Source organism: Desmodus rotundus, chromosome 2 (assembly GCF_022682495.2).
Source record: "Desmodus rotundus isolate HL8 chromosome 2, HLdesRot8A.1, whole genome shotgun sequence".
NCBI lineage: Eukaryota > Metazoa > Chordata > Mammalia > Chiroptera > Phyllostomidae > Desmodus > Desmodus rotundus.
The window spans coordinates 22,378,352-22,400,604 of NC_071388.1; the positions used below are offsets into that span (position 1 = coordinate 22,378,352).

General features: G+C 42.2%; 1 protein-coding gene across 5 annotated transcripts in view; it reads left to right on the plus strand.

Moving 5' to 3' along the window:
* The window catches only part of KCNAB1 (potassium voltage-gated channel subfamily A regulatory beta subunit 1), a 364,487-nt gene that overhangs the window by 268,327 nt on the left and 73,907 nt on the right, over positions 1 to 22,253 (plus strand). For all 5 annotated transcript variants that reach the window (XM_071220559.1, XM_071220560.1, XM_071220561.1 and 2 more), the window contains one exon: positions 21,710 to 21,747. In XM_071220559.1, coding sequence (XP_071076660.1) covers positions 21,710 to 21,747 — 38 coding nt within the window. The remainder of the gene's footprint in view (positions 1 to 21,709; positions 21,748 to 22,253) is intronic.

Consider the following 22,253-nt stretch of genomic DNA (forward strand, 5'->3'; position numbering starts at 1 on the left):
GTGTGCATGCACATGCGTGTGCGCACGCACACGCACACACACACACACGCTCTCGGTGTAGTGGTAAAGGGACAAACAGCCTCTAATGCTAACCTGGGTTTCAAAAGTGAAACAAATGCCTGCAAAATGTTTCATTGAGTGTCAGGGGAGAGAAGGTCCTCCATAGACCTGGATGTGGGCAATTTGCTGGAACTGATTACAATTCAGAAACATCATCTCACAGTTAGGAGAGGGAGAATTAGTTCTTGTAGTCACCAGCCCCTTTACAGATGAGAAAAAGAGGCATATAGAAGGGAAATGTCCCCGACCAGTGGTAGAGACAGCAGAGCCCCCATCATCCCACACTGGCCCCTCCACCAGCCAGCAGGAGGCTCCTGCCCCTCGCCTCCAGCCCCCAAGTCCCCATAGCCCCAGGTGTCTCCGCTTCCTCAGCCTCCTCCTCCAGACGTGGACAGCTGGAACCAGGCACATAGCCCATTCCAGCTCCTGCAATCATGACGTGCTCAGTGGTCGAATTCAGCCTGACTCCAGGGTGGCAGCTGAGTAAAAATGCCTGTACTTTAGAAGTAGAAAACCTGAGAGCCTGAGGAACTCTGGCATCACTCTCCATCGTTAGGGTAGACGATGACCCGTCAAAGTTCCACAGACAGAATGGCAGCCAGAATCTGTGTCTCATACTCGTGATCAAGTGTGCTTTCGCTATGAGAGATTTCAAAGTGAGAGTGCCACTGAACGCAGACCTTTTGCTTTTGTGTGGGTGCCCTGAATGAAGCTCTGAATCCTGCCTTCCCCTCCTGTGCATACTGCCGAGAGTCCTCCTGCAGCTCTGCCCCAGCTCCTGCACTCACAGACGCAGCCTGAGGCACACCTTGTGTACATGCAAGTCTATCCATACTGTGTGCCCAGAGTTTGCTCTGAGCACTGTACAGTGATAAACTTCTTTTCCCAAACCCTGTGAAGCACAAAGACCCAAATGAAGTTTTTATAATTTCAATCAACAATACAGCTGAGCTCCTCTAATAGTGAGGCTAAACACAAGGGAAGCAGTAGGGGTGAGTCCACCCGGAGAGTAGGGCTGTGCCTCTGGTGTGCTAGGGTTACGGGAGGGCAGGGCTGCGGGGATCCACCTCTGGGAGGGTGGCATAGATGCCTGAGGGGTGACCTGCTGGGGGTCAGCACACTGAGGGAAGACATGTGGAGATTCATACGTGTGTCTTAGAGGCCTTAGCTGCACAAAGTTATGAGTAAAATCTCAGTTCACTTTAGGTCTACCACATGTGGATCAATCAGAAGCCTTCTTGAATAAGTGAACGGAAGACCTACCTCAGAGCAAAGCAAAAACATCAACTTAAGCAAAAGCAGAAATTTCTAGGCTCACATCGAATTTCTGCGATCACATGGACTGTAGACCCATATGGCTTGATTCACGGATTAGACTATGAGCTCTGCAAGCTGGAAGGTTGATTCCATTCTCAGGCTGGGTGACCAGATGGCTCCAGCAACTCCAGGCCTCATATCCCATTGGTTCTGATTGGTTTATATATCCATCCTGAATCAATCATTGAAGGACATCAGCCAATTAAGACCCTCCTCTGAAGCTGGGGAAGGGTTTAAATCCACCCAACCTCAGGATGCAGATTCCCAAGGGAATCTTTTAAAGTGTGCTTGCCTAAAGAGCTTTGATGCTCCTGGACCCTAAAGGCCCTTCCCCCTATTCTAGCTTATCAGAGCCTTTTCTGTCATTGGTAGGCAAGGTCGAAAGTATACATTCTCCCAGCCTTTTCTAAAGCATGAGGCCTGCTCAGGGTATGGAAGGTCGGCTCATGTGTACCTCCTGCTGCCTCAATTCATCTCTTTGACAAATTTTCCCTCTGCAGGGTAAATATGCAGCTTTGACTTTTTAATATACTCTCTTCTATACATTTTTGTCATAATCCTGAAGGATCAGTGAGACCTGAGTCTCATTTACGAATAAAAGCTTCATCATAACACCTGGATGATGAAAATGAGCAAAAGAGGACCACCATGATAACAAAGCAGAGAATATCCTGAATGCACATTTTATATTTGATAACTAATTAAAAAGAGAAGAGGAAAAGGCTACCCAACATGTAATTATAGAGAACAGGTGATGTGGTGGTGAGCAGGAGCTAAACTAGAGCTGACAGTCTAACCATGGGGAATTCTTCAGGCAGAAGAGAAGGGAGGGGGAAGACAGAGAGTCCTGGCAGAGTCCTGGCTTGGCTCTGCAGACAGTGACTGAAAACAAGCTTTCTGCAGGACTTTGTCTGTTTCTTCTTAGTCTCTACCTCCCCTCCTGTACATTTGGTACCTCCACCTCCCACTCTACGCTACCCTTTCCTTCTGCCCTTACTGAGCAGAAACTGCAGCCCAACTCAGCCCAGCTCCTTTCGGCAATGATACCCATAACTACTGGCTGAGGACAGGAGGCCAGACTGGACCTGAGACATGTTTTTGGAAGTGACCCTCTGTCTGACTTTGTTACCTGTTATACCATTCCCAGAGTCAAGGCTGAGGAGCAGAACAGCACCCCCATCCCTGTCAGTACCTTCCTGGCTGGGCCGGTCAGCCACCCTGGCCCTGCCAGTGAATTTGTTGCCTTAGAGGTCAGAAACTGCAACTGCTTCTGTCTGTCTCTCCTGTAAAGCATGGAATCCAGCACTCTTCTCATTGGTGCACAGGGTCATCGATCGCACAAAGGCACGCCAGATGCTATGCTGGGGAAGTGGGAGGAAAGATGCTCCAGTGCACAGTGCCTGCCCTCAGGCAGCCTGCATGGGAGTAGGAAGTCGGTAGGGGGAGAGCTGACCTAACTGCCAGGCTGGTGCCCCCAGAGGACACCCTGCATTTATGACTCTTAGACTTACTTATTTCTTGCTGGATTCTCAGCTCAGAACACATGCCTAGATTAGAGAAGGTGCTCAATATATGCTCATTTATGAAATGAATAAGTGAATGAGTGAATGAATGAATGAATCACAATGTGACCAGTGCTCTGAGAGAAATATGAGATGCTGTAGTAACACATACAAGTGCTGCCTCAGTTAGAGTTGGGGGTGTCATGGAAGGCTTCCCGAAGGAAGAGATATCTGAGCTGATTGCTAGTAGGGTAGGAAGGAAATAGTTCAAAGAGTAAATGAACTAAAAACCAGTTTAACAATAACGTGAGTTAGAGAGACAGAGAGACAGGGGTAAAAGACACAGAAATAACAGATCAGAAAGTGACTACCTTTTCTGGGGAGCAGGGAGAAGCTTCAGAAGGAAGCAGGATTTTGAAAGACGCATAGGAATCTGTCAGGTTGGTAAGGGAAAGAAAGCCACGGGCAATTCTTTTTGTTGCATTTCCTACTTACTCTTCCCTCAGATCCAGACTTGACTATTGCTTTCCTGACCACCTGAGTCCAGCTAGAGGGTTTCTATTAGTTCCATCACAACCTTTCTTACTAGTGTGTAGCCTGTTGGGCCCTGTACTCTAATTTCTGGAATGTTTTTCTGTCTTCCCCACTAAACTGGGAGCTCCATTATTATCACCTGCCATTTTGACCCCACCATCTGGCATGGTTCTGGAAGAATGATGGGGACTCAATAAATATTTTCTAAATGAATTGATAGATAAATTTCAGGAAGGGAACCTTGAAAGTCTAAATTTCCATGGTCTGGAGAGGGAACTATATGGGAAATAAAACAATGAGAGAAGGCTTTAGAAAGGTTACAAAGAACCTTGAAGGCCACTACATGAAGCTTGCAATTTATTGGTTTTGTGATTGAGAGTTGAAATAGGCAAGTCCAGGAGTCACTTGACCAGATGCGTTTAAGGAAGCTCATTCTGGTTGCAGTGTTCACCGGGGCAGACGGCAAATTGGAGAGGACTGAGGGTAGAGGCAAAGAGACAGGCAATATATGACTCAAATATTCCCACTTTTACAGCAGACTACAAGGAACAGTCAATCATTTGCTCACTAATTGTGAGCCCAATTCATGATATGGTGGACATATAGAGAAAGTCTATGCAGAATATACAAAGTCTAGCACAAATAATGCCCCCTTTTTAATTACAAAATCCTAAGCATGTAATTCGGTAATATAACAATATCACACTCAAGCACACCATATAACACGTTAGGTGAAATGTTTAAATTAAAACTATAAATTATTACACCCATATTATTACCCTACCAAACACACTCAAGCAGGCATTACTTTTGCCAGACCCTGTATATGGAGGCTGGGAGGTAGATGAGGCTTGGCCAAATTAAAGATAGGTAAAGAAGATACAAGAGGAAATGTTCTAAAAGCATGAAATAAAAGTTCAGAAGAAATGATCTAATGTAGGTGTCATCGTAGTAAATTATAAAGTTTTAGAATTGGGTAAAAATGGAAGTGCTAGTTCTTACCTATGTTCTTTAAGGAAAAGGACACAGATAAATGGAAAATAAAGAAATGGTCAAATACAAATCAGACAAGTATGGGGAAATAAAAGGAACTGAAGCAGAAGTGTAAAATTAACATTAAATAAACAAAGTAGACCCAGACAAAGAAAAGCTACAATAATGGGAGGTAATAACCAATGGAGTAAGGTCCCGGGGAGAAGCAGGAAATAGAACCCAGATAAGCAATGGAGAAATAAATCCTAAATAGAAGGGACCCTCTTCCACGGTGACAAGAAAAGAGGAGGAAAAATGGTGTTGTCTTAGTTACGTTTCCTTAACTCTGGAGCCAGTGCACACCCCCCAGATGCTTAGGAAGGTGGGGCATCTGCACACCACGGGGAGCTCTCAGGCAGCGGGACAGGACATCATTCTCATCTGCTATGGGGAGGTCGGTAGCAGAAAGTGGAGGGGTTACAGTTTGTTTGCTTTAATGTTCTTTGATGAATTGCTCTGTGAAGGCGTGAGTATCTGCTGATGGTGAAGGAAGAGGAGGAGGGATCTGAGGATGGGAAAACCAGGACAGGTTTGAAATCCAAACGGTGGAGAAAAATGATTAGAAAACAGAAGGCTAGTGGTCTCTATGTGCAATTACTATAAACCGAGAATTAACAGTGCACGAGTCTCAGCAGTCTGCGATTTTCTCCAGCACAGCTCAGCATCTTGGTTATAGGTGATGAACACAGTCAAATTCATCCAGACATGCAGTTTTGCCAGGCAGGTGCAATGAAGGAAGAGTGAAGCAATGGAGTTGAGAAGAGGGCAAGAGAATCTTCTAAATGATGAACATGTTATCCAGCCATCCTAACCTTTCCGGTTAAGAAAGAAATTGGAAACTGAGACTAGATGGACTGGAAGAAGGTAAAGAGTTAGAGACCAGAGTGTGTGAGGAACGTAACTGCACAAGATCAGCCAGAGTGGTAGGTTATAGCACCTGAGAGTTAATGACCAGATCTTTAACACGTGGGTTTGGAACCTGAATGACACACACCTCCACCCAAGTTGTCTTGTGTGCATTTTTCAAAGCACCTTTCTGGTCTTCTAGTTCCACCGGGTCGATGCTTTTTACTGTTCCATCTAATAGTCCTCACCTGTCTTGCAAACATTTTTTTAAATTGAGGTTTATACTTAGGAGTTTGCTATACCCAGGGTCAACTAAGTATATAATTTCTTTCCCAGTGTACCTTTAAGGAGGGTTGGCATTTTATTCAGGAGAATTGGTGGCTTCTGTGTCATGCTGGCCCACCAGAGCCATATGAAGGGGACAGCAGATCCTCAATTATGTCTGATAAGAGAGGAAATGGCGACACAGAAAATAATAAATGCATTTATGTTTGTGTTTAGAATAAACTTTGCAATTTTATTTTTAGGAGCCATAGACATGAAAACCTGTTAGTGGGAAATCAAGAGTTTTCCTGAGTTAATAAAATATGTTGGAACAATGTAATGACCTAGTAGCCGATCTCTGACTAGGCTTTGGTTAAGCTTTTAAATCTCCAAGTTAGATTAATCATTCTACATGGCACCGGTGGGAGAGATCCCGCCCCAAACCCCTAAAACCGATGTGTCGCACTTGTACCCTATTCTGTCAGGATTGGTGGTCCTTACAATCTTGTCCTAGAAAACAAGAGTGCTGATGCTCTTTTTTATTCTGCCATTTTTTATGTCCACTGGGCTATTTTTGCTAATCATTTACTGCCGCTGGGATTTTTGCAGAAGTGTAATAGTACTAATAAAATAAAGGGCAAAGAGAGAATCTTGAAAGAATAGTCTGTAACCCTTTGTTTAGTCAGGGCTAAAGATCCCACAAGGCATTACAATCTCCAGTTTGAGGTCAAAGCCATGTTCATTCTTTGCTGAATTGTTTTTCAATGTTTGGCCCTGTGCTTCATGTCTCTCTTCCTACCACTCTGAGCTTCCCATCACCCTGCGAGCTTGTAGGCGATTTGAGTCCATTCCAACAGTGTTTTAAACACTGCCTAGACCAGTTTTCAACTCTGGCTGCCATTACCATCACATGGAGAGCTTTCAAAACATAACTGTGCCTGGGCCCTTCCTCAGACTAACTAAACCAGAATCTCAGGCGAGAGAGGGCGTCAGCTCCCAGACTTGAGGATCGCTGGCCTGGACAAGGAGCTCCAAACTCTGCTTCCTTGATCCCCACTTGAGTTACTTGCTTGCCAGCTGGCTGAGTCTACCGTGAAAGCTTTGAACGCCTGAGAGATTTTGCTTCCCAGGCAGCATGCAGAAGACACAGCCAGTGACCAGGGGGATGCCACCGTTGGTGCCTAGTGCAAGAAGCAAGTGCCAGGTGGGGTCTCTGTTTTTCATTTAGCTTGGTCTACAATTAAAACTAAGAATCTTGCAGCATTTAAAAATGTTTTAGTTTATTCATTACTCTCCACATAGCACTTCAGAACAACCCATAATAAATCATAAATATCTCTGTGCTTTGTTAAGATGGCGAATTGGTTAGAATCTATGCATTCTAATGTTGACTTTGGCTTTCACTGTGGTCTCTGAAAAAGTCACTTGTCTTCCTATAAAATTTTCTGCTGCCTAGAATATCATCTCTTTGGAAGATAAGAAAGAAAATAACATGTGGTGAGCACCTGTTTTATGTTTAGTTCTATACTGAGCCCTGGGCATGTACCTGCGATTTTCAGCCCGTGTGCCACAAGAGGTACAGTGCTGTGCCATAAGAATTTTTTAAACATGCAATACTTGACTATTCAGTCAGGGCCACTGATCTGTTTTCCCTTAAATCATCAAATAAAGAAATGACAACAGCCAACCCAACAATAGCCATCTGGTGTGAATGAATCAAAATTATACCTATTTTTGTCAGATCAGCAAAAAGTATAATATTTTTTTGCTGTGCAGCAGAATTTTAGTAATTGGTTTATATGCACTGTGAGATAAAAAAGGTTGAAAACTACTGACATATGCTATTAAAATCAGTAAGAATGTGGCTGTGGAGTCAGACTGCCTGGGTTCCCATCACACTGGTCCAGCCACTCCCCAGCAAAAAAACTCAAATCACAGAGTGCCCATGAGTTTCAGGTGAGATAACGCCTATAAAGTGTGTAACACAGTGCCTGGCATCACTTAAGTTCTCAAAAACCTGTTGGCTGGCATCGTCATCATTCCATTAGTTCTCACAACAATACTGGAGCAGGTATCATGATCCACTTTTATTTTATTTTTTAAACCAAATGGCTGGTTATTTACTTTATTCTCTAGTTTTTTTTAAAAAAATAATGTATTGGGGTGACAATTGGTTTGCAAAACCATACAAGTTTCAAGTGTACAACTCAATAAAACATCATCAGCACACTGCATTGTGCACTCATCGCCCAAGCAGTCTCTTTCCCTCCTTTGTCCACCTCCACCTCCTCCCACCCCTCTTTCCCTCTGACTAGAGATGAGCAAAGTCGCAAAGATGAATCTATTTATCCAAGGACATACTTAATTCAGGTATGTCTGAAAGAAAATAAAAATGCCTACCCTTCAGGACTGTTGAAAATTAAGAGAAATAATTTTAGAGTGCATTGCCTAGGACCTGAGTGACAGTTGACCTGCAAACCAGAGGTCTGGTCTGGGTGTTGGAGGGACAGTGATGAACAAGACAGTTGGATTCCCCGTCCTTGTGGAGAGTAGGCTGACATCTCCACCCAACCTTCAGGAACCATGGGTGTGGAATGCATCAGACCTTTTGGTGGCACATCCTTTCCTGGTTAATAGAAAGTTCTAATCCTTGGTAGTGAGTGGTCCCTAGGTTCTTGACTAATCACAAAATGATCAAAGATAGAATGTCACCAGGCGAGTATCTCTACTCCCCCAGGAGTAGAAGTTCCTTCTAGGAACACTCTCCTTTGTTTCCTGAAACCAGAGCCCCTCGTGCTAGCAGTAGAAGTAACAAGGTGCTATTACTACTGTAAGATGGAAAACACAAGTATTATTCTGCTGTAATGACTCCATAGATCCATGCTATCCTCCCAGCCATCCTCTGGAATGTTCTGTCATAGTGTTCACTGGTGTGGTAGCTGTCAGATACCCAGACCACTAACTCGTATAAAGGCCACAGATATATTCATTCAGATTAACTCCTTTTCAAGCAATAAGTTAATGAAAAGAAACGCAGGTAATAAAAGAATTTATTGAACATTACTTCTATGTTAATCACTCCCTCACTGCTGTTCTTAAAATTCACTCATTCATAAAGCACTTAATCAACCCCTCCTACATGCCAGGTTTTACATAGTCTCTGGGGATACAGAGATTATCCCAAGATTTTAGTGGTTTTGAAAATGTTTTAGGAAGGCCTATCTTCTGTGTTTGAGAGCAATCCAAATTATTGTTGACATAGAAATATAACTTTTATACTCTTTAATGTCTCTGGAAACCTAAATTTCTGAATAACTTTCCATACGGTATGTTAGGAAATTTCATTCCGTCCCCATAAACTCAGGACTATGTGGTTATGTTGCCATCTGCCTGATGCCCAAGCCTGGCTGGGGAGAGCAGTGCCAGATGAGGCTGCCAGGAGCTGCTCCCATGCCACAGTTAATTTTTCAGTACAGTGTCAAATAGCATTTCAAAGGCAAATGACTCTGGGAAGAGTTCTAATTAAATGGGATCTCCTAAGATTAATGATATAACAACATGGTTTTGTGATTTAGTATAGCTCCATTTTCTTCTTTAACGTGAGAAATTTCTACACGTAATTACTGAAAAGGGAAGGTCTCTGTGTCTTAGATAGAAATAGTAAGTTCATAAGAACAACCCCATGCATAGTTCCATGGGAGATGCAAAAATACCCCCTTTGTGTGACACAGCGGTGAATTTTCCATTAGGAAAAGGATGTTGTAGCTTTTTTTTTAAGCTAAAATCATTAACAGTTGGTACCCATCAGGCATAGATAAAGTAAGTTAATCTCTATATGTAAATGTATAAATCTACAGAGAAACATAAGGACCAGGTTAATTTGGGAATTTTTTTAATCTTTAGGTTTTTGCTAAATTATACATTTCCCCAGTTTTAATTTCTCTACAGTTCAAAGTTTTTCTTGGGTCAAAAAGTATGTGAATCATTGTGTCCCCTTATTTTGAGTTGTTAGTGATATTGAATACTATAAACATCATAAAGCCCATAGTCCAAGAAGGAGAATTTGAAAGGACTGTTGTAAAATATTTTTCATTCTTTTTTACAGTATAATATCTTGTTTTCACTAAGAGTTTCTTTGTCTCAGCATGGAATAAAAATTTCTTTCTTCATATATCCCGAGAGTGCCATGAGCACACACCGTTTTTTCCATACCGATGCACCAGAGTTTTTCAAAATTATTACCGTTTGGGAAGAATAACTTACTGAATCACCAAAAAATATATCCCTGCACAAAGATAAAAATGACCTGAACTTTCTAGAGATGAAAGTGTAAAGATTATGTTGACTTTCAAACTTCTTGACATCTGTGTTTTTCCTGAGAGTTCTTATTCACAGTACTTACTATGGAAACATGAATCCAAAAAAGAAATAAGATATTTTTGAGTATATACTATGTTCCAGGACCTCTGCTAGGAGTTCACAGAAAACAAAACAAAACAAAACAAAATTTCAATCTTAAGAACAGATCCCATTTTAGAAGAAGATATTGAAAATATTTGAATTTGTTTAAAACAAACAAACAGAAATTGCCACTTGGCCCTAGTGTCCCATGGAAGGTGTCTGATTTTATTCTAACACTTGTCATTTCACCTATGTGTGTACCTTTCTTGTGTGTGTTTTTCCAAAGAACAAAATGAATCAGGCACATTAGTGAAGCAAGCTCATTGTAAGTGCTCTGGAAACTTCATTGTAAGAAATAATTTTCACAGGTGAATATCAGTACAAGAAAACAAGAGGAATTTTGACCAAGAAACTTAGGAAAAAAATAGTAGCAAAACAAAAACACTGCCTCTTTTTTATGTTCAAGAAGCAGGAAGAGCTATAATTTGTTGAAACCCTTGTTTATGAATGGATTTCCCTGTGAAGTAGTAAGGATTTTTTAAAACTTTGCTTTTTATTATAAAAGTAATAATATTTATTTCAAAAAATTAAAACACTGAGAAGAAATAATCATCTAAGAATTTTTTGGTTCTATTTTATTTTAAGTTTCATAAAAGGCTTGAGGTGTTAAATAAACCGATGTAGAAGCCATACGTACATAAGGAAATTTAAGGATCTGAAGCCTTGGATTTAAATTACTATGTTGTATTAATTCAAATACCTACATGTGGGGAGTGGAGAAAGGTTTGTTTCCTGGGGAAAGACTTAGGGCACTGAAATTTCACTTGTATCCTATGCTCACAACATCCTCTGCAGAGAAATATCCAACCTTGCAATTCTGCCTTATAGACAAAACTGCCTCTTCTACACTCCTCCCCATCCTTCGCCCTACCTCCTTGTCTCTAAACTTTACTGATCAGATTAAAGAGAAAGAGAACAAAATGATTCCAGGAAGATTTGCCTTGAAACAAATCTTAAAACAAAATGGAGCTGGCAGCATCCCTTGGCACGTAAGCACATAAAACCTTAAATCAAAGAAAGAAGGAAAATATCAAATATTTGTACATTCTCTACAAGGATCATGAAGAACCTAATGTCAACCCCAGCCAGTTAACCCTCAAACCTCGCTTACACACAGCATTAGAAGAAGGCCCCGGGTCCAACTCTCCTCTGGTTTTTATGGGATACCCAGCCAGCCAGGCAGCCAGGTCCACTCCAGCCTTGTCTAATCTAAAACTGAGCTCTCCTCTGCTGCTGCCTCGAGCACTGGTCCACCCTGCCCCAGATTTCCTCAATGACAGGCACATCCCGTTATCGCCCAGCTCTTAGCCTTGGCTCCAGGTTTCCTAAGGATTTGAGAGCTTCATGCCCAGGACGGCTCTGTGCATGAGGTCTCTGGGCAAGACAAGCTAAAACCTGTTCTCGGGCTGAACGGGGAGGCTCTTGGAACAGGGAGGTGGCCTAGAGGACTGGGGGGAAGTAGATCCCCACAGATGGGGCAGTTTGGGGACAGGAATAGATGTGAAGCTTATCAGAAGAAAAGTTCGGCTGGGGAGGCATTCGGCAGAGGGAAGAACGTGGGAAGATTCAGGAGCGCAAGATATTGTTACAAGCACTTAGAGCAAACACTAGGCAGCAGCATGTGGTCCAAGGGGGTGGGGAAGGGCGGTAGGCATCATATTACCAGAAAGCAGCATGGGGCTGGCGGAGACCATGGCCCTAGAGACCCCACTTCCAACCAGCTGTGGAAAGTCACTTCCCTACCACTCTTCCTCATCTTAAAATGTGTAGAATTCTTCAGACCGTGCAAAGTTGCCTGTAAATGGGAATACTGCTTGCACCTCACCTGCCTGAGAGCCCACCTTGATTCCCCATGGCCTTTATGACTTCCTTGCCTAGCTCCATTGAGATCTCGAACATTTTTACAAATTGCAGTTGTAAAAGCACCCCCTTCGTATCCCCAGAACTTGAGTGGTATTATTGGTTCTTGCAAAAAAAAAAAAAAAAAAAGTAATCAAAGTTAAAAAAAAAAAAAAGGCTACGTTGTTATCACATCTGTTAGCTCAGGCCAGATGCTCATTAGCAGTACACTAGAAGCGAAAAATGAAAGACCAGGCTACAGCTTGAATTCTAAAATAAGGGCCAGGCTCTGCAGAAAACATCAACAGATGCAAACCAGGCCAAGGAAGAGCGCTTTGTCTGTGCTGTTTGTAAAAGATAGAGCCTTGAGCTGTGTTCCAGGTGCCCAGACACAGGTCCACATCCAGTTTCTCTGTCGTGACCACACTGGGTTGCTCAGAACAGTGTTTTGTCTCCCAGTCACCTAAGATGCTTGTTAAACATAAAGAATCCTGCCTTCTACCTCAGATGTGCTGGACCAGAATCTCAGAGTGGGGCTCCGAGAAGATCGTTCATACACCTTGAGGAGCAGGAACCATTGATCTGAAAAATGGAGATTAATGCTCACATGTGGCAGACGCTGTTAAACACCTACCAAATTTCAATGAATCCTCCTAATAACCCTGTAAACTAGTTATTATTATTACCCTTCCTCCTTGTGCTAGTGAGTGATGGAGTTAGAATTCCAGCCCAGGGCTACCTGATTTCCCTTACCTGCTCAACCACTCACTCCACTGCCTCCCCAGCAGGACGATGGATCTATTTCCTGTTCTTCAACTGGCAGAGAGTGCCAAGGGCAAGATGCCAATTCTTCACTTCTGTTACTTTTCTGTACACCTCTGCCCCATCATCTGAGGCAGACTTCTTGCTACTTGCTTTCTGTGCTTGATTTGGATCCTGCATCAATATGAACATTAAGGTACCTGTGTAACTTATGTATCTTATTGAAAGAACAGCCCTGGCTCCACACCATCCCGTCATTAAGACTGGAAAGTTGGTCAGGGGTAGGAAGGACTCTGAAATAAGTTTGCTTAGATGTAAATCCCAGCTCCAACCCCACTGCTTACTAGATACTTGAACTTTGGGCAAGTCACTTAACCTCTGAAAAGTGGGGACGGCAGTAAAAGACTGAGAAAGGTAAGTCAGGGTATAAAGAAAAGGGTGAGATATTGAAATATGAGTATGGGAAGAATCTGGAACTGTGGTGCTCAGCCCTGGCTGCAAGTAGAATTCTCTGAGGATATTTTTAAAATTCTGACGCCAGATTCCTATTCCCAGAGATCCTGATTGACCTGGTCTGGTGAGGAACCAGGTCAGCAGAACTACTGAAAGCTCCCCAGGATATTCAAATGCACAGCCAGAGTTGAAAAGCACTTGTCCAAGATGGTGAGTGCGGGGAAACCGCCAACCAGCTGCACATGCTCTCAGGTCAGAGACGCTTTCTTACCAGAGCTAGAATGCCGGTGGTGTAGAATGTTTGCTTCCTGATTCCACAAATGATTATTAAGCACCTGCTGTGTGCAGGCTCCACTTCAGTGGCTTGAATCAAAAAGACTGAACTCGATCCCTGCCCTCAGGACAGTTACAGTCTGAAGGGGAAGTCATTTGCAAAAATAAATGTGGTAGTGACGCTGCAGTGTGGTCAGTGTGGTAACAGTGGCTTGTTCGAGGTAGTAGCAGGAGAGAAAATGAAACCACCCCTCCCTTCAAAGTCCAACCACGGAATCATGAAATTATAGAGATAAAGGGAGCTTAAGGTCCCTAATTTTTTTTAAGATTTTTTTATTTTTAGAGAGAGAGAGGAAGGCAGGGAGGAAACCACTGATGTGAGGGAGAAACATCAATCTTCTGCCTCTCGTACACACCCTGACCGGGAACTGAACCCATAACCCAGGCACACGCCCTGACCGGGGATCAAAGCAGTGACCTTTACTATGCAGGATGATGTCCAACCAATGAGCCACGCCAGTCAGGGATTAAGGTCCCTAATTTTCTGCATATGGAAACTAGAAATTAAGGAAACTAGAAATCACAACTTTCTCAGGGTCACAGGGTTAGTGGAACAGAAATCTAAAATACTCAAGTTGACTCACCAGGGGAAGTGTTAAGACAGTGAAGCTGAGGTTCTGGGTCCTGAAGAGTGAGTAGGATATGAATGTAAGTACATGGGAAGGGTTACAGTCTCAGAAGACTCAGCCCAAAGCTCAGAGGAGAAAGTACACACAGGGTAATGCCCTGACCCTGATCTCAGGGGGTGGCCAACAGTCTGGTGCCCCTCCTCCAAGTCAGTACTGGTCCTGGGCTCACACTGTGTTTCTTGCTCTCCTGAAGATTTGGTGGGCTGCTTCCACCTCAAGCTTCACCTCTCTCTAGGAATAATTGCATTCAAATGAGATAGTAAACACGTTAACTTTGCCCAGTGTATTGTCGAAGTCCAGTGAGATCTGGGATTTGAATCTCAAACCTTAAATTTACCAGGGATATAGCAGATTTTAATAAATAACTTTAAGCTAAACCCCTCTAGATTAAATACTAGCTCACCAGCATGGGGTCCACCTTGACTACATTAACCTGGAATCGACATGCGCTCTACTTACAACACTTAAAATAATTAAATCCATAGTGAAATGTGTTGAATTGGTTCTCTCTTCTCCCTCTTGCTCTGAGCCTGATGCTTGCTTGCTCTTGAAGTCTCACCTGTCACACTCTGCATTCTTTTAATCAAAAATTCAAGCACTTCTCACGATCCTCACTCCCACCTCCTTGGACCAAAGTACTGTCACATGGTTTATCACAACAGCCTCCTAACTGCTGCTCATGCTTCAGCCTCAGCCTTGGAGATGTGCTCTCAACACTGCACACAGCACATAGCACTATTCGAGGGGTGTCAGATGGCTTTACTTTCTATGCAGAACTCTTCATTCATCTCTGCAAGTTCCTTCCATGAATTAACATGGCCCCGCAGGATCTGTTCCTTATGGAGGGACCTCCTCACCTTCTCTCCTCTAGCTGCAATGGCCTTCTCACTGATCTTGAGCATTCTAGGCAAGCACACCCCTCCTCCCCACACATGTTCCCCACACACACCCTGGAACGCTCTTCTGCAAGATGGCTGCATGGCACCCTCCTTCACTTTCATTGGGTCTTTTCTCAAAAGCTTCTTTCTTTGTAACCTTATCTGGCCACCCTATCTAAAATCTCAGCACCCACCCCCTGACCTTTCTTATACCCTGGTCTCATAAAAATGACTCTCTTTAACACTTATCAATAAACATGGTGCATTTTATATTTTATTTACATTTATATTATATTTATATTTATTTATGAAGTTAATATTCTTAAAACAAAGACTATGTATTTAACTTATTTTCCTTATTTTTGTCTCTCCCTATAATTCTGCTCCATGGAAGGAAAAATAATCACCAGGCTTTCTCCCTGTTGTATCATAGTAATTTAAATACAATGCCTGTCACAGGGGAGACTCAAATACTTGTTGAATGAAAGTTAGTTGCAGTATAATAAATATTACAATGGCATTTGTATATTTCCTTCTTGATAGTTATAAAAAATTCATCCAAACTATAGCAGGTCAAAATGCAATAGAGAAAAAGACATCACCAAATCTATAATTTTAAATGGATTCCAACCCAGATTGAGAGACATTCTACTAAGCACTTGACCAGTACTTTTCAAAAGTGTCAAGGTTGCAAAAGACCCGGTAAGACCGAGGAACTATCACAGATCAGAGGAGGCTAAGGAGACATGCATGCTAAACATGGCTCTGGGTCCTGCATAGAATCCTGGAACAGAAAAGAGGACAGTGAAACTCAACAAAGATCTGTAGTTCAGTTACTAATACCGTACAATAGTTTCCTGGCTTGATACCTGCACTGTGGCGATGTAAGATGTTACATGGCCAGGGAGGTAGCCTCTGTGAACGAACATTATTATATCTAAATGTCTAAACCGCAAGGAGCTCATTTAAATGATTCTTGAATGAATGACAAGAAGTAAACCACCAGCAAAGTAACTAAGTAACCAAGATAGGTGTGTGTGTGGGTGTGTGTGTGTGTAAAGGCAATTTTCTTTTTCTGTTTCCATTTTGCCAATCATTTTTCTATGCTGTGGGTGCTATGTGCCAAGGGACCCAAACAGAGTTTTCAAAGCATATATTCCTTCGTGCATGAAGGAGTCTCATCAGAAGATAAAATAGCAATTCAAAGTTCTTTTGATACTCCCTCTGCTTTTAAAAGGTTAGGTATAACAAATGTCAGTTTAGTGAAATTACCTTCTAAATAGCATCCCAACAATTTGAGATTTCACAGTGAAATAATCATAAGTCTCAGGAAGGCGTGTTCTCATTAGAGGCAAAACAATGATTAAGAAAACAGTCACAGAGTATTTCCAACAATCATATTAACTAATAAACCACCTTAGATCTTGTGGAGGTAGGCAGTAGAGGGTAACCTCATGCGGGCGGAGGTCCCCCGTCTGGGAGGTTTCCGCTCTATCCCTGTCCATCAGGAGGGAATATGACTTATTCGTAAGTGGCCACTCTTTCTCAGGGGGTGGCTGGGTGGACCCTACCTACAATGTGCCACACACAGCCCCCTGCCCTGAGGGACAGGAGAAGGCAGGGAGAAGACCCCCCACCCCTTCTCCAGGGGGCAGACCCAAGGACCCAGACAAACATGTTAATCACTTCGGGACTAGGACTGTTGATGAGCATTACTCGTGTTTCTTGAAATCAAAATATGTTGGTTTGCTCAGAAATATACCCAGTATTTTGTAGATTAATGACAGAACAAAAGGCAATTTGATTCAACCAATTATTGACTGTCTACTAAGGACTCACTTCTGTTGTAGGGCTGTGGAGATAAGAAGATGAATGAAATCGAACTAACCCTCAGACAGTTTACCCCTAAAATACAAAGTTGAAAAACAAATGACTATAAAACAGATGAGTAGGAAGTGTCTAAAGGGCCAGGTAGGTTGCCAGTCTCAACAAAGTAAGCTGAGCCTAAGTGTAACGAAGTCCCAGAAATGTTATCATGCACATATCTTAATGCACCCATAAATATATATGCTATCTACATTCTATTTTACCCTAATTTTTTTAAATACTGAAAAAGAAAACATTTACTGTTACTGTTTTTTTCACAATTTATTACTGCTTTTATTTGGAATCAAAAACCTGATGTCTTTTATTCTGTACCAAAATGTCAGGCAGGCCCTGTAGTTTTTCACTGTGATGTGTGGTATCCAGCTGTAAAGACTTAAACTGGGGTTGGTAGGCAGTTTCATTCAGATTCACTTTTCAGGTCCATGTTTATAAAAATAAGCTCTTCCCAGTATGGATAGAATTGTTGTAAATGGCCCTGTAAGGAGGGCGGTCTCCTCCAAGATCTGCGTACAGTGCCGGCTTTCAGTGCTGTCGCGCTTAGCCTCCACTGCCACCTTGCACTACAGTTTAAGTGCTTCAAGTCATCGCCCTTCGCCTGTGCTATCAAAACTTAAGTAAGAGCCCTGCAGGGTGTTGTCCTGCAAAGTGAAAGGTTGCCGGTTCAACTCCCAGTCAGGGCACATGCCTGGGTTGTGGGCTCTGTCCCCAGTTTGGACACCTGCAAGGGGCAATCAACCAATGTTTCTCTCTCGCATCAATGTTTTTCTCCCTCCCTTCTTCTTTCTCTAAAAATAAATAAACTTTTTTTCCTCACAGTAATTGGCTTTATTATATTTTAGAGCTAATAGTTGTTTATAAATATAATGTTGCATTTAGTTTGAATTTCATATTCAATTTGGCAGGCTGCTTTAATACATTCATTACACTTAATCAGAATGACAATTCTTTGGGAAATATATTTCCAAAACCCCATTAATCTGTAAATGCTTAATGCAGTCAAGATTGATTTTGAACTAATGCTTTTTGCCTATTTAAGAAAAAATTTTACATCAATCAAACCTTCTCAATTAGTAATATGTTGCTTCCTTTTTTTATTCACTTAAGAGATAAGATTTTAAGCCATAAGATTTTTTTTTACATTTATTATTGTTCAGTTACTGTTGTCCCACATTTTCCCCATTGTTCACCCCTATCCCATCCCCCCAACCCCCACAGTCAATCCTCCCCATTGTCCATGCCTGTGAGTCCTCTGTTCCCGTTCCTGTGCTTGCCCCTTCCCCTTCGTTCTCCCGTTTTCCCCCTCCCCACTCACCTCTGGTTACTGTGAGTTTGTTCTTTATTTCAAGCCTCTGGTTCTATTTTACTCATGTGTTTGTTTTGTTGATGAGGTTCCACTTATAGGTGAGATCATATGGTATTTGTCTTTCACCTCCTGGCTTATTTCACTTAGCATAATGCTCTCCAGTTCCATCCATGCTGTCATGAAGGGTCGGAGCTCCTTCTTTCTTTCTGCTGTGTAGTGTTCCACTGTGTAAATGCACCACAGTTTTTTGATCCGCTCATTTACTGATGGACACTTAGGCTGTTTCTAGCACTTGGCTATTGTAAATAATGCTGCTATGACCATTGGGGTGCATAGGTTTTTTTGAATTGGTGATTCAGGATTCTAAGGGTATAGTCCCAGCAGTGGGATCTCTGAATCAAAAATCTTTAAAAAATTAAGAAAACTGAACCAAATAGAGTTGTTTTATTTTTATAAAGTTTGATATCCCATATTCAATGGCCCAGTTTCAAAGAATAAATTTCAGGCTATCAATTTCATTTCTGGAAACTGTAAGATAGGAAAGTGGATTGAATTATTCTTTAACAACTGTATTTCCCAAAGACCCCATTTTGTCAGGACAGAGAGAAACAAATGAGAGATATTTACGCAAATCCTTGTGAATGCCCCCATAGAAAAATATCCAGAAGGTGTAGACGAGTTGTAACATCAGCAGGAAACCGGGAACTTCCAGCCAGTCTCTGCTGCTAAGGGGAGATAGGACTACTCCCTTTGATGACAGAAGGCGTTTTAAAAAAATCTCTGTCATCTCAGTATGAGTAAGCCAGCGTATTCATCAAGCAGACACTGACCTAATGCTGCTCCAAGATACAGAAGAATGGCTGATTCAGGGTATTAATTACTGAACTCATGGCTTATCTCGTTTTAACTTTTTAGCCCAAAGCAACTCCTGATGAATGAGAAAATCAATGAACTTACAGATGTCATTGTTTAGTGCCCCTACAAAATACTGCCACCTAGGAATCTGATGGGTGACAGGTCCCACGTCAGCCCCAGCCTTTGTGAGAGCCTCGTCTGCAGTTAACACGTAACTCGGACCAGTGCATTCCACACTCGCTGGTCTGGGACCTTTCTCATCACAAAGTGGGCCATTTCCTAAGGTTTTGCCTTGTAGGATTTCTTGTTCAAAAGTCCTTTGCCCTGCCTGAAAATTTCAAAACATCACAAATAAACATAGCAAACAGTGTGCTATTATTTATATCTGTGTTCTCATTTTCTGCAATAGAAAATGCCACCAATAATTTAACTTGTCCTCAAAGTTTTCAACCATATTTTTAACATGCTGAGCTAGAATGTTTCTGATTATACTAAAATCTGCAAATGCTTGTTTATTCCCTGGACACATCATCATTTCTGCTGCATTCAAAAGAGACTCTTATAAAAGCATTGTCTGTAAAATGGTTTTGATGTCCCTGCAATTTTTTCACCTAATAGAGAACTGCATTTCACAGCAAATCACTTATTTTGCTCCCATTCAAATACAAATGCTGCCATTTCTCCAGTTCATTAAGTTTCTCAACGCCCATCTTTTCTGTATACCAGTCATGGTAACTTAAGTTGTAATTTTTCTGTGCAAATAGTCTTTGTTTTTATGTTCTTCACATCCACCCCCCCAAAAGTACACTCCTATTTTTTTCTTGAAATTCTCAACTGTGTGTGTGGTTTTTAGGAGATGCACAAGTTCATTTTTCTTTTAATTTTACAATAAAAATAACGATAAACGTGGTAGAAAATAACAACTGTGTTCGCATTGAAAATACAAAGGAAGGCGGGCAGACTTTGACTGACTCTGGAGGGCGTGGACCTTCCACAGAGGACATTCGCCCTCAGGTTCAGGGGTGTCTGCCTTTTGGGGACACCAGCTATCTGTTGTTAAAAGAAACTGGGAGCCAGACATTTGAAATAAAAATCTTCCAATTATTTAAATGTTGGTAACTTATTCAAAATATATTAAACTAGTGAACAAGTCGCCATTGTGCTACTCTGCAAGTGAGCGTGGCCTTTGGGTTGCCCATCTGTAGCCCCTGGGGATATAGAGTATAATGGCCAATTAATCAATTAATCAATAGTCAATGAATAGGATAATAGTCGGCTTACCTTTGTTTTAATCTCAGGGAACTAAGAAGAGAAAAGGTGCCATCAGCATTCTATGGAGTATGAAATTCTATTGCCATAACTGATCCAGGAATATTCTAGAGGCAGTGAGATACAATAAAAAGGACATCCTCCTTGGAGTGTGGGGAGTGCTGGGTATTCCGTTGATTGGTTGGTTGATCTTAGAGTTCTCATTTAGAAATAGGAATAGTAAAATTGTCTTGTTAAGTTCATCAAAATGATTAGAGTATGAATGCTTTTACGATACTGTTGGCATTTGGAAGGTGTTCCATAAATGGTAGCTATGACCATTGTTATGAAATGAAAAGGTTCCCACAGTGTTTCTTTGCCCACAAATGTGAACTGTGCCCAGGCTGCTCCGCCTCCTGCCACCCCTCTCTCTCTGTATGACGTTTGCTCCCTCGGCCCAATGGCTCATCAGCACACTCTACAGTTTTCTACCTCCTTGCCTTGCCTGTGCTCATACCTATAGCTGAGTGCCTGTCCCTTTCTCCTTTGTTCAGTTACCTCCTTTGCGATTCAACCAAAGTGTCACTTCTTCTAGGAGGTTTTTCTTGAGTGCCACATCCCTGCACTCTAGGTAGCATGCTCCCTCCTTTACTGCATTGTGTTTGCCTCAGTGGGAGAAAGTGGATCAATCACCTCATTGTCCCTCCCACCTGGGTGAAATGCGTTTCCCTGGCATGTAATTAGGTGGCAAAAAAAAAAAAATGGATCAAGGAGGGAAGAAATGAATGAAGTGACAATAAACTAAAATGGCAGAGCCCATACAATGTCTGCTTCCCACCTGCTTCATAAAGACAAACCTAGCTGTTGGTTATGCCTCTTTTCCTTACCTTCCCAATCCTCACTCCAGCTACTGCCCCCACTCCAGGCCCCAAACCAATGGAGACTTCCATTCTGGAGTAGCAGGTCACAACAGAGAAGGTGGTTAAGTGTCCTTTCTTGGGGCTTGGAAGTGGGGACTGGAGACACATCTGAAAGGGTTCCTTTTTAAAGGTAAGAGGGAATCCTTCTTTGTCTCAATTGTTGGAGACAAAGAAGGAAAGAACCCTAACCCAAGATCTTACATTCTCTTTCAGAACTGGTGGCTCCTTAGCTAAGTGAGAGCAAGAATGGGTGTGTGGCCAGAGTAGGCGTGGTAACACTGCCATCTTGCACACTAGTGTTCATGGCCCTCCAGCAGAAGAGAAAGACTGTACAAGACTGAGCTGCTCTTATGTGGTGCCTGTGGGTGCAGAAAGGGAATCCTTTCCTCCGGGGGCCTGCAGACCCCTGCTGGGTGGCTTAGTGAGAGGAGGATGGGCTGGACTTCAGCCCTCAAATACCCCCCAACCAGCTACTTTCAGACACAATCTATGAAATATTCTTGTTGTAAGAAACAGTGTTTCCTCTCATTCTACACATATTAGAAAAATGATTATAAATAATATGCAAATATTTCATCTTTTCCAGGAACATGGGTGACATTTGGAGGTCAAATTTCAGATGAGGTAAGTTACTTTTGTCTTCCATTATGGCTGCTGATCAAAGAACACGCAGAGAGCGTGATATAGTAGAAGTATTCTTCCTGAGATTCTGGCATTTAACAAGGATAACATTTTAATTATGGGAAATGGTTAAGATTGACTCAAAGATTATTTTCAATTTTATCTTCTCATGTTTTTTACATTTGGATTATGAATCCCTGAGACTGTCGATGTATTCTATGTGCCAGTCAGTTGATAAGGAAGGAACCAGTTTGGATGAATATTAGTCTCTTTGTGGAAAGATTTTATTGCTACTGTTGTTTTAGCTCTACCTAGAATGACCATCCTGGTCCCTGTTTGCATGGACTTTCTCACTTTAGCATGGGACCACTCAGTCCTGGGCAAACCAGGGCCAGTGGTCACCACAGCTTGGACAAGTTTATCCAACCACTCCGAGTCTCAGTTTCTCCTCTGTAAAATGGGATGATAGTGCGGGCCTTCAAGGTGTGTGGGAAGAATTAACCATGTTA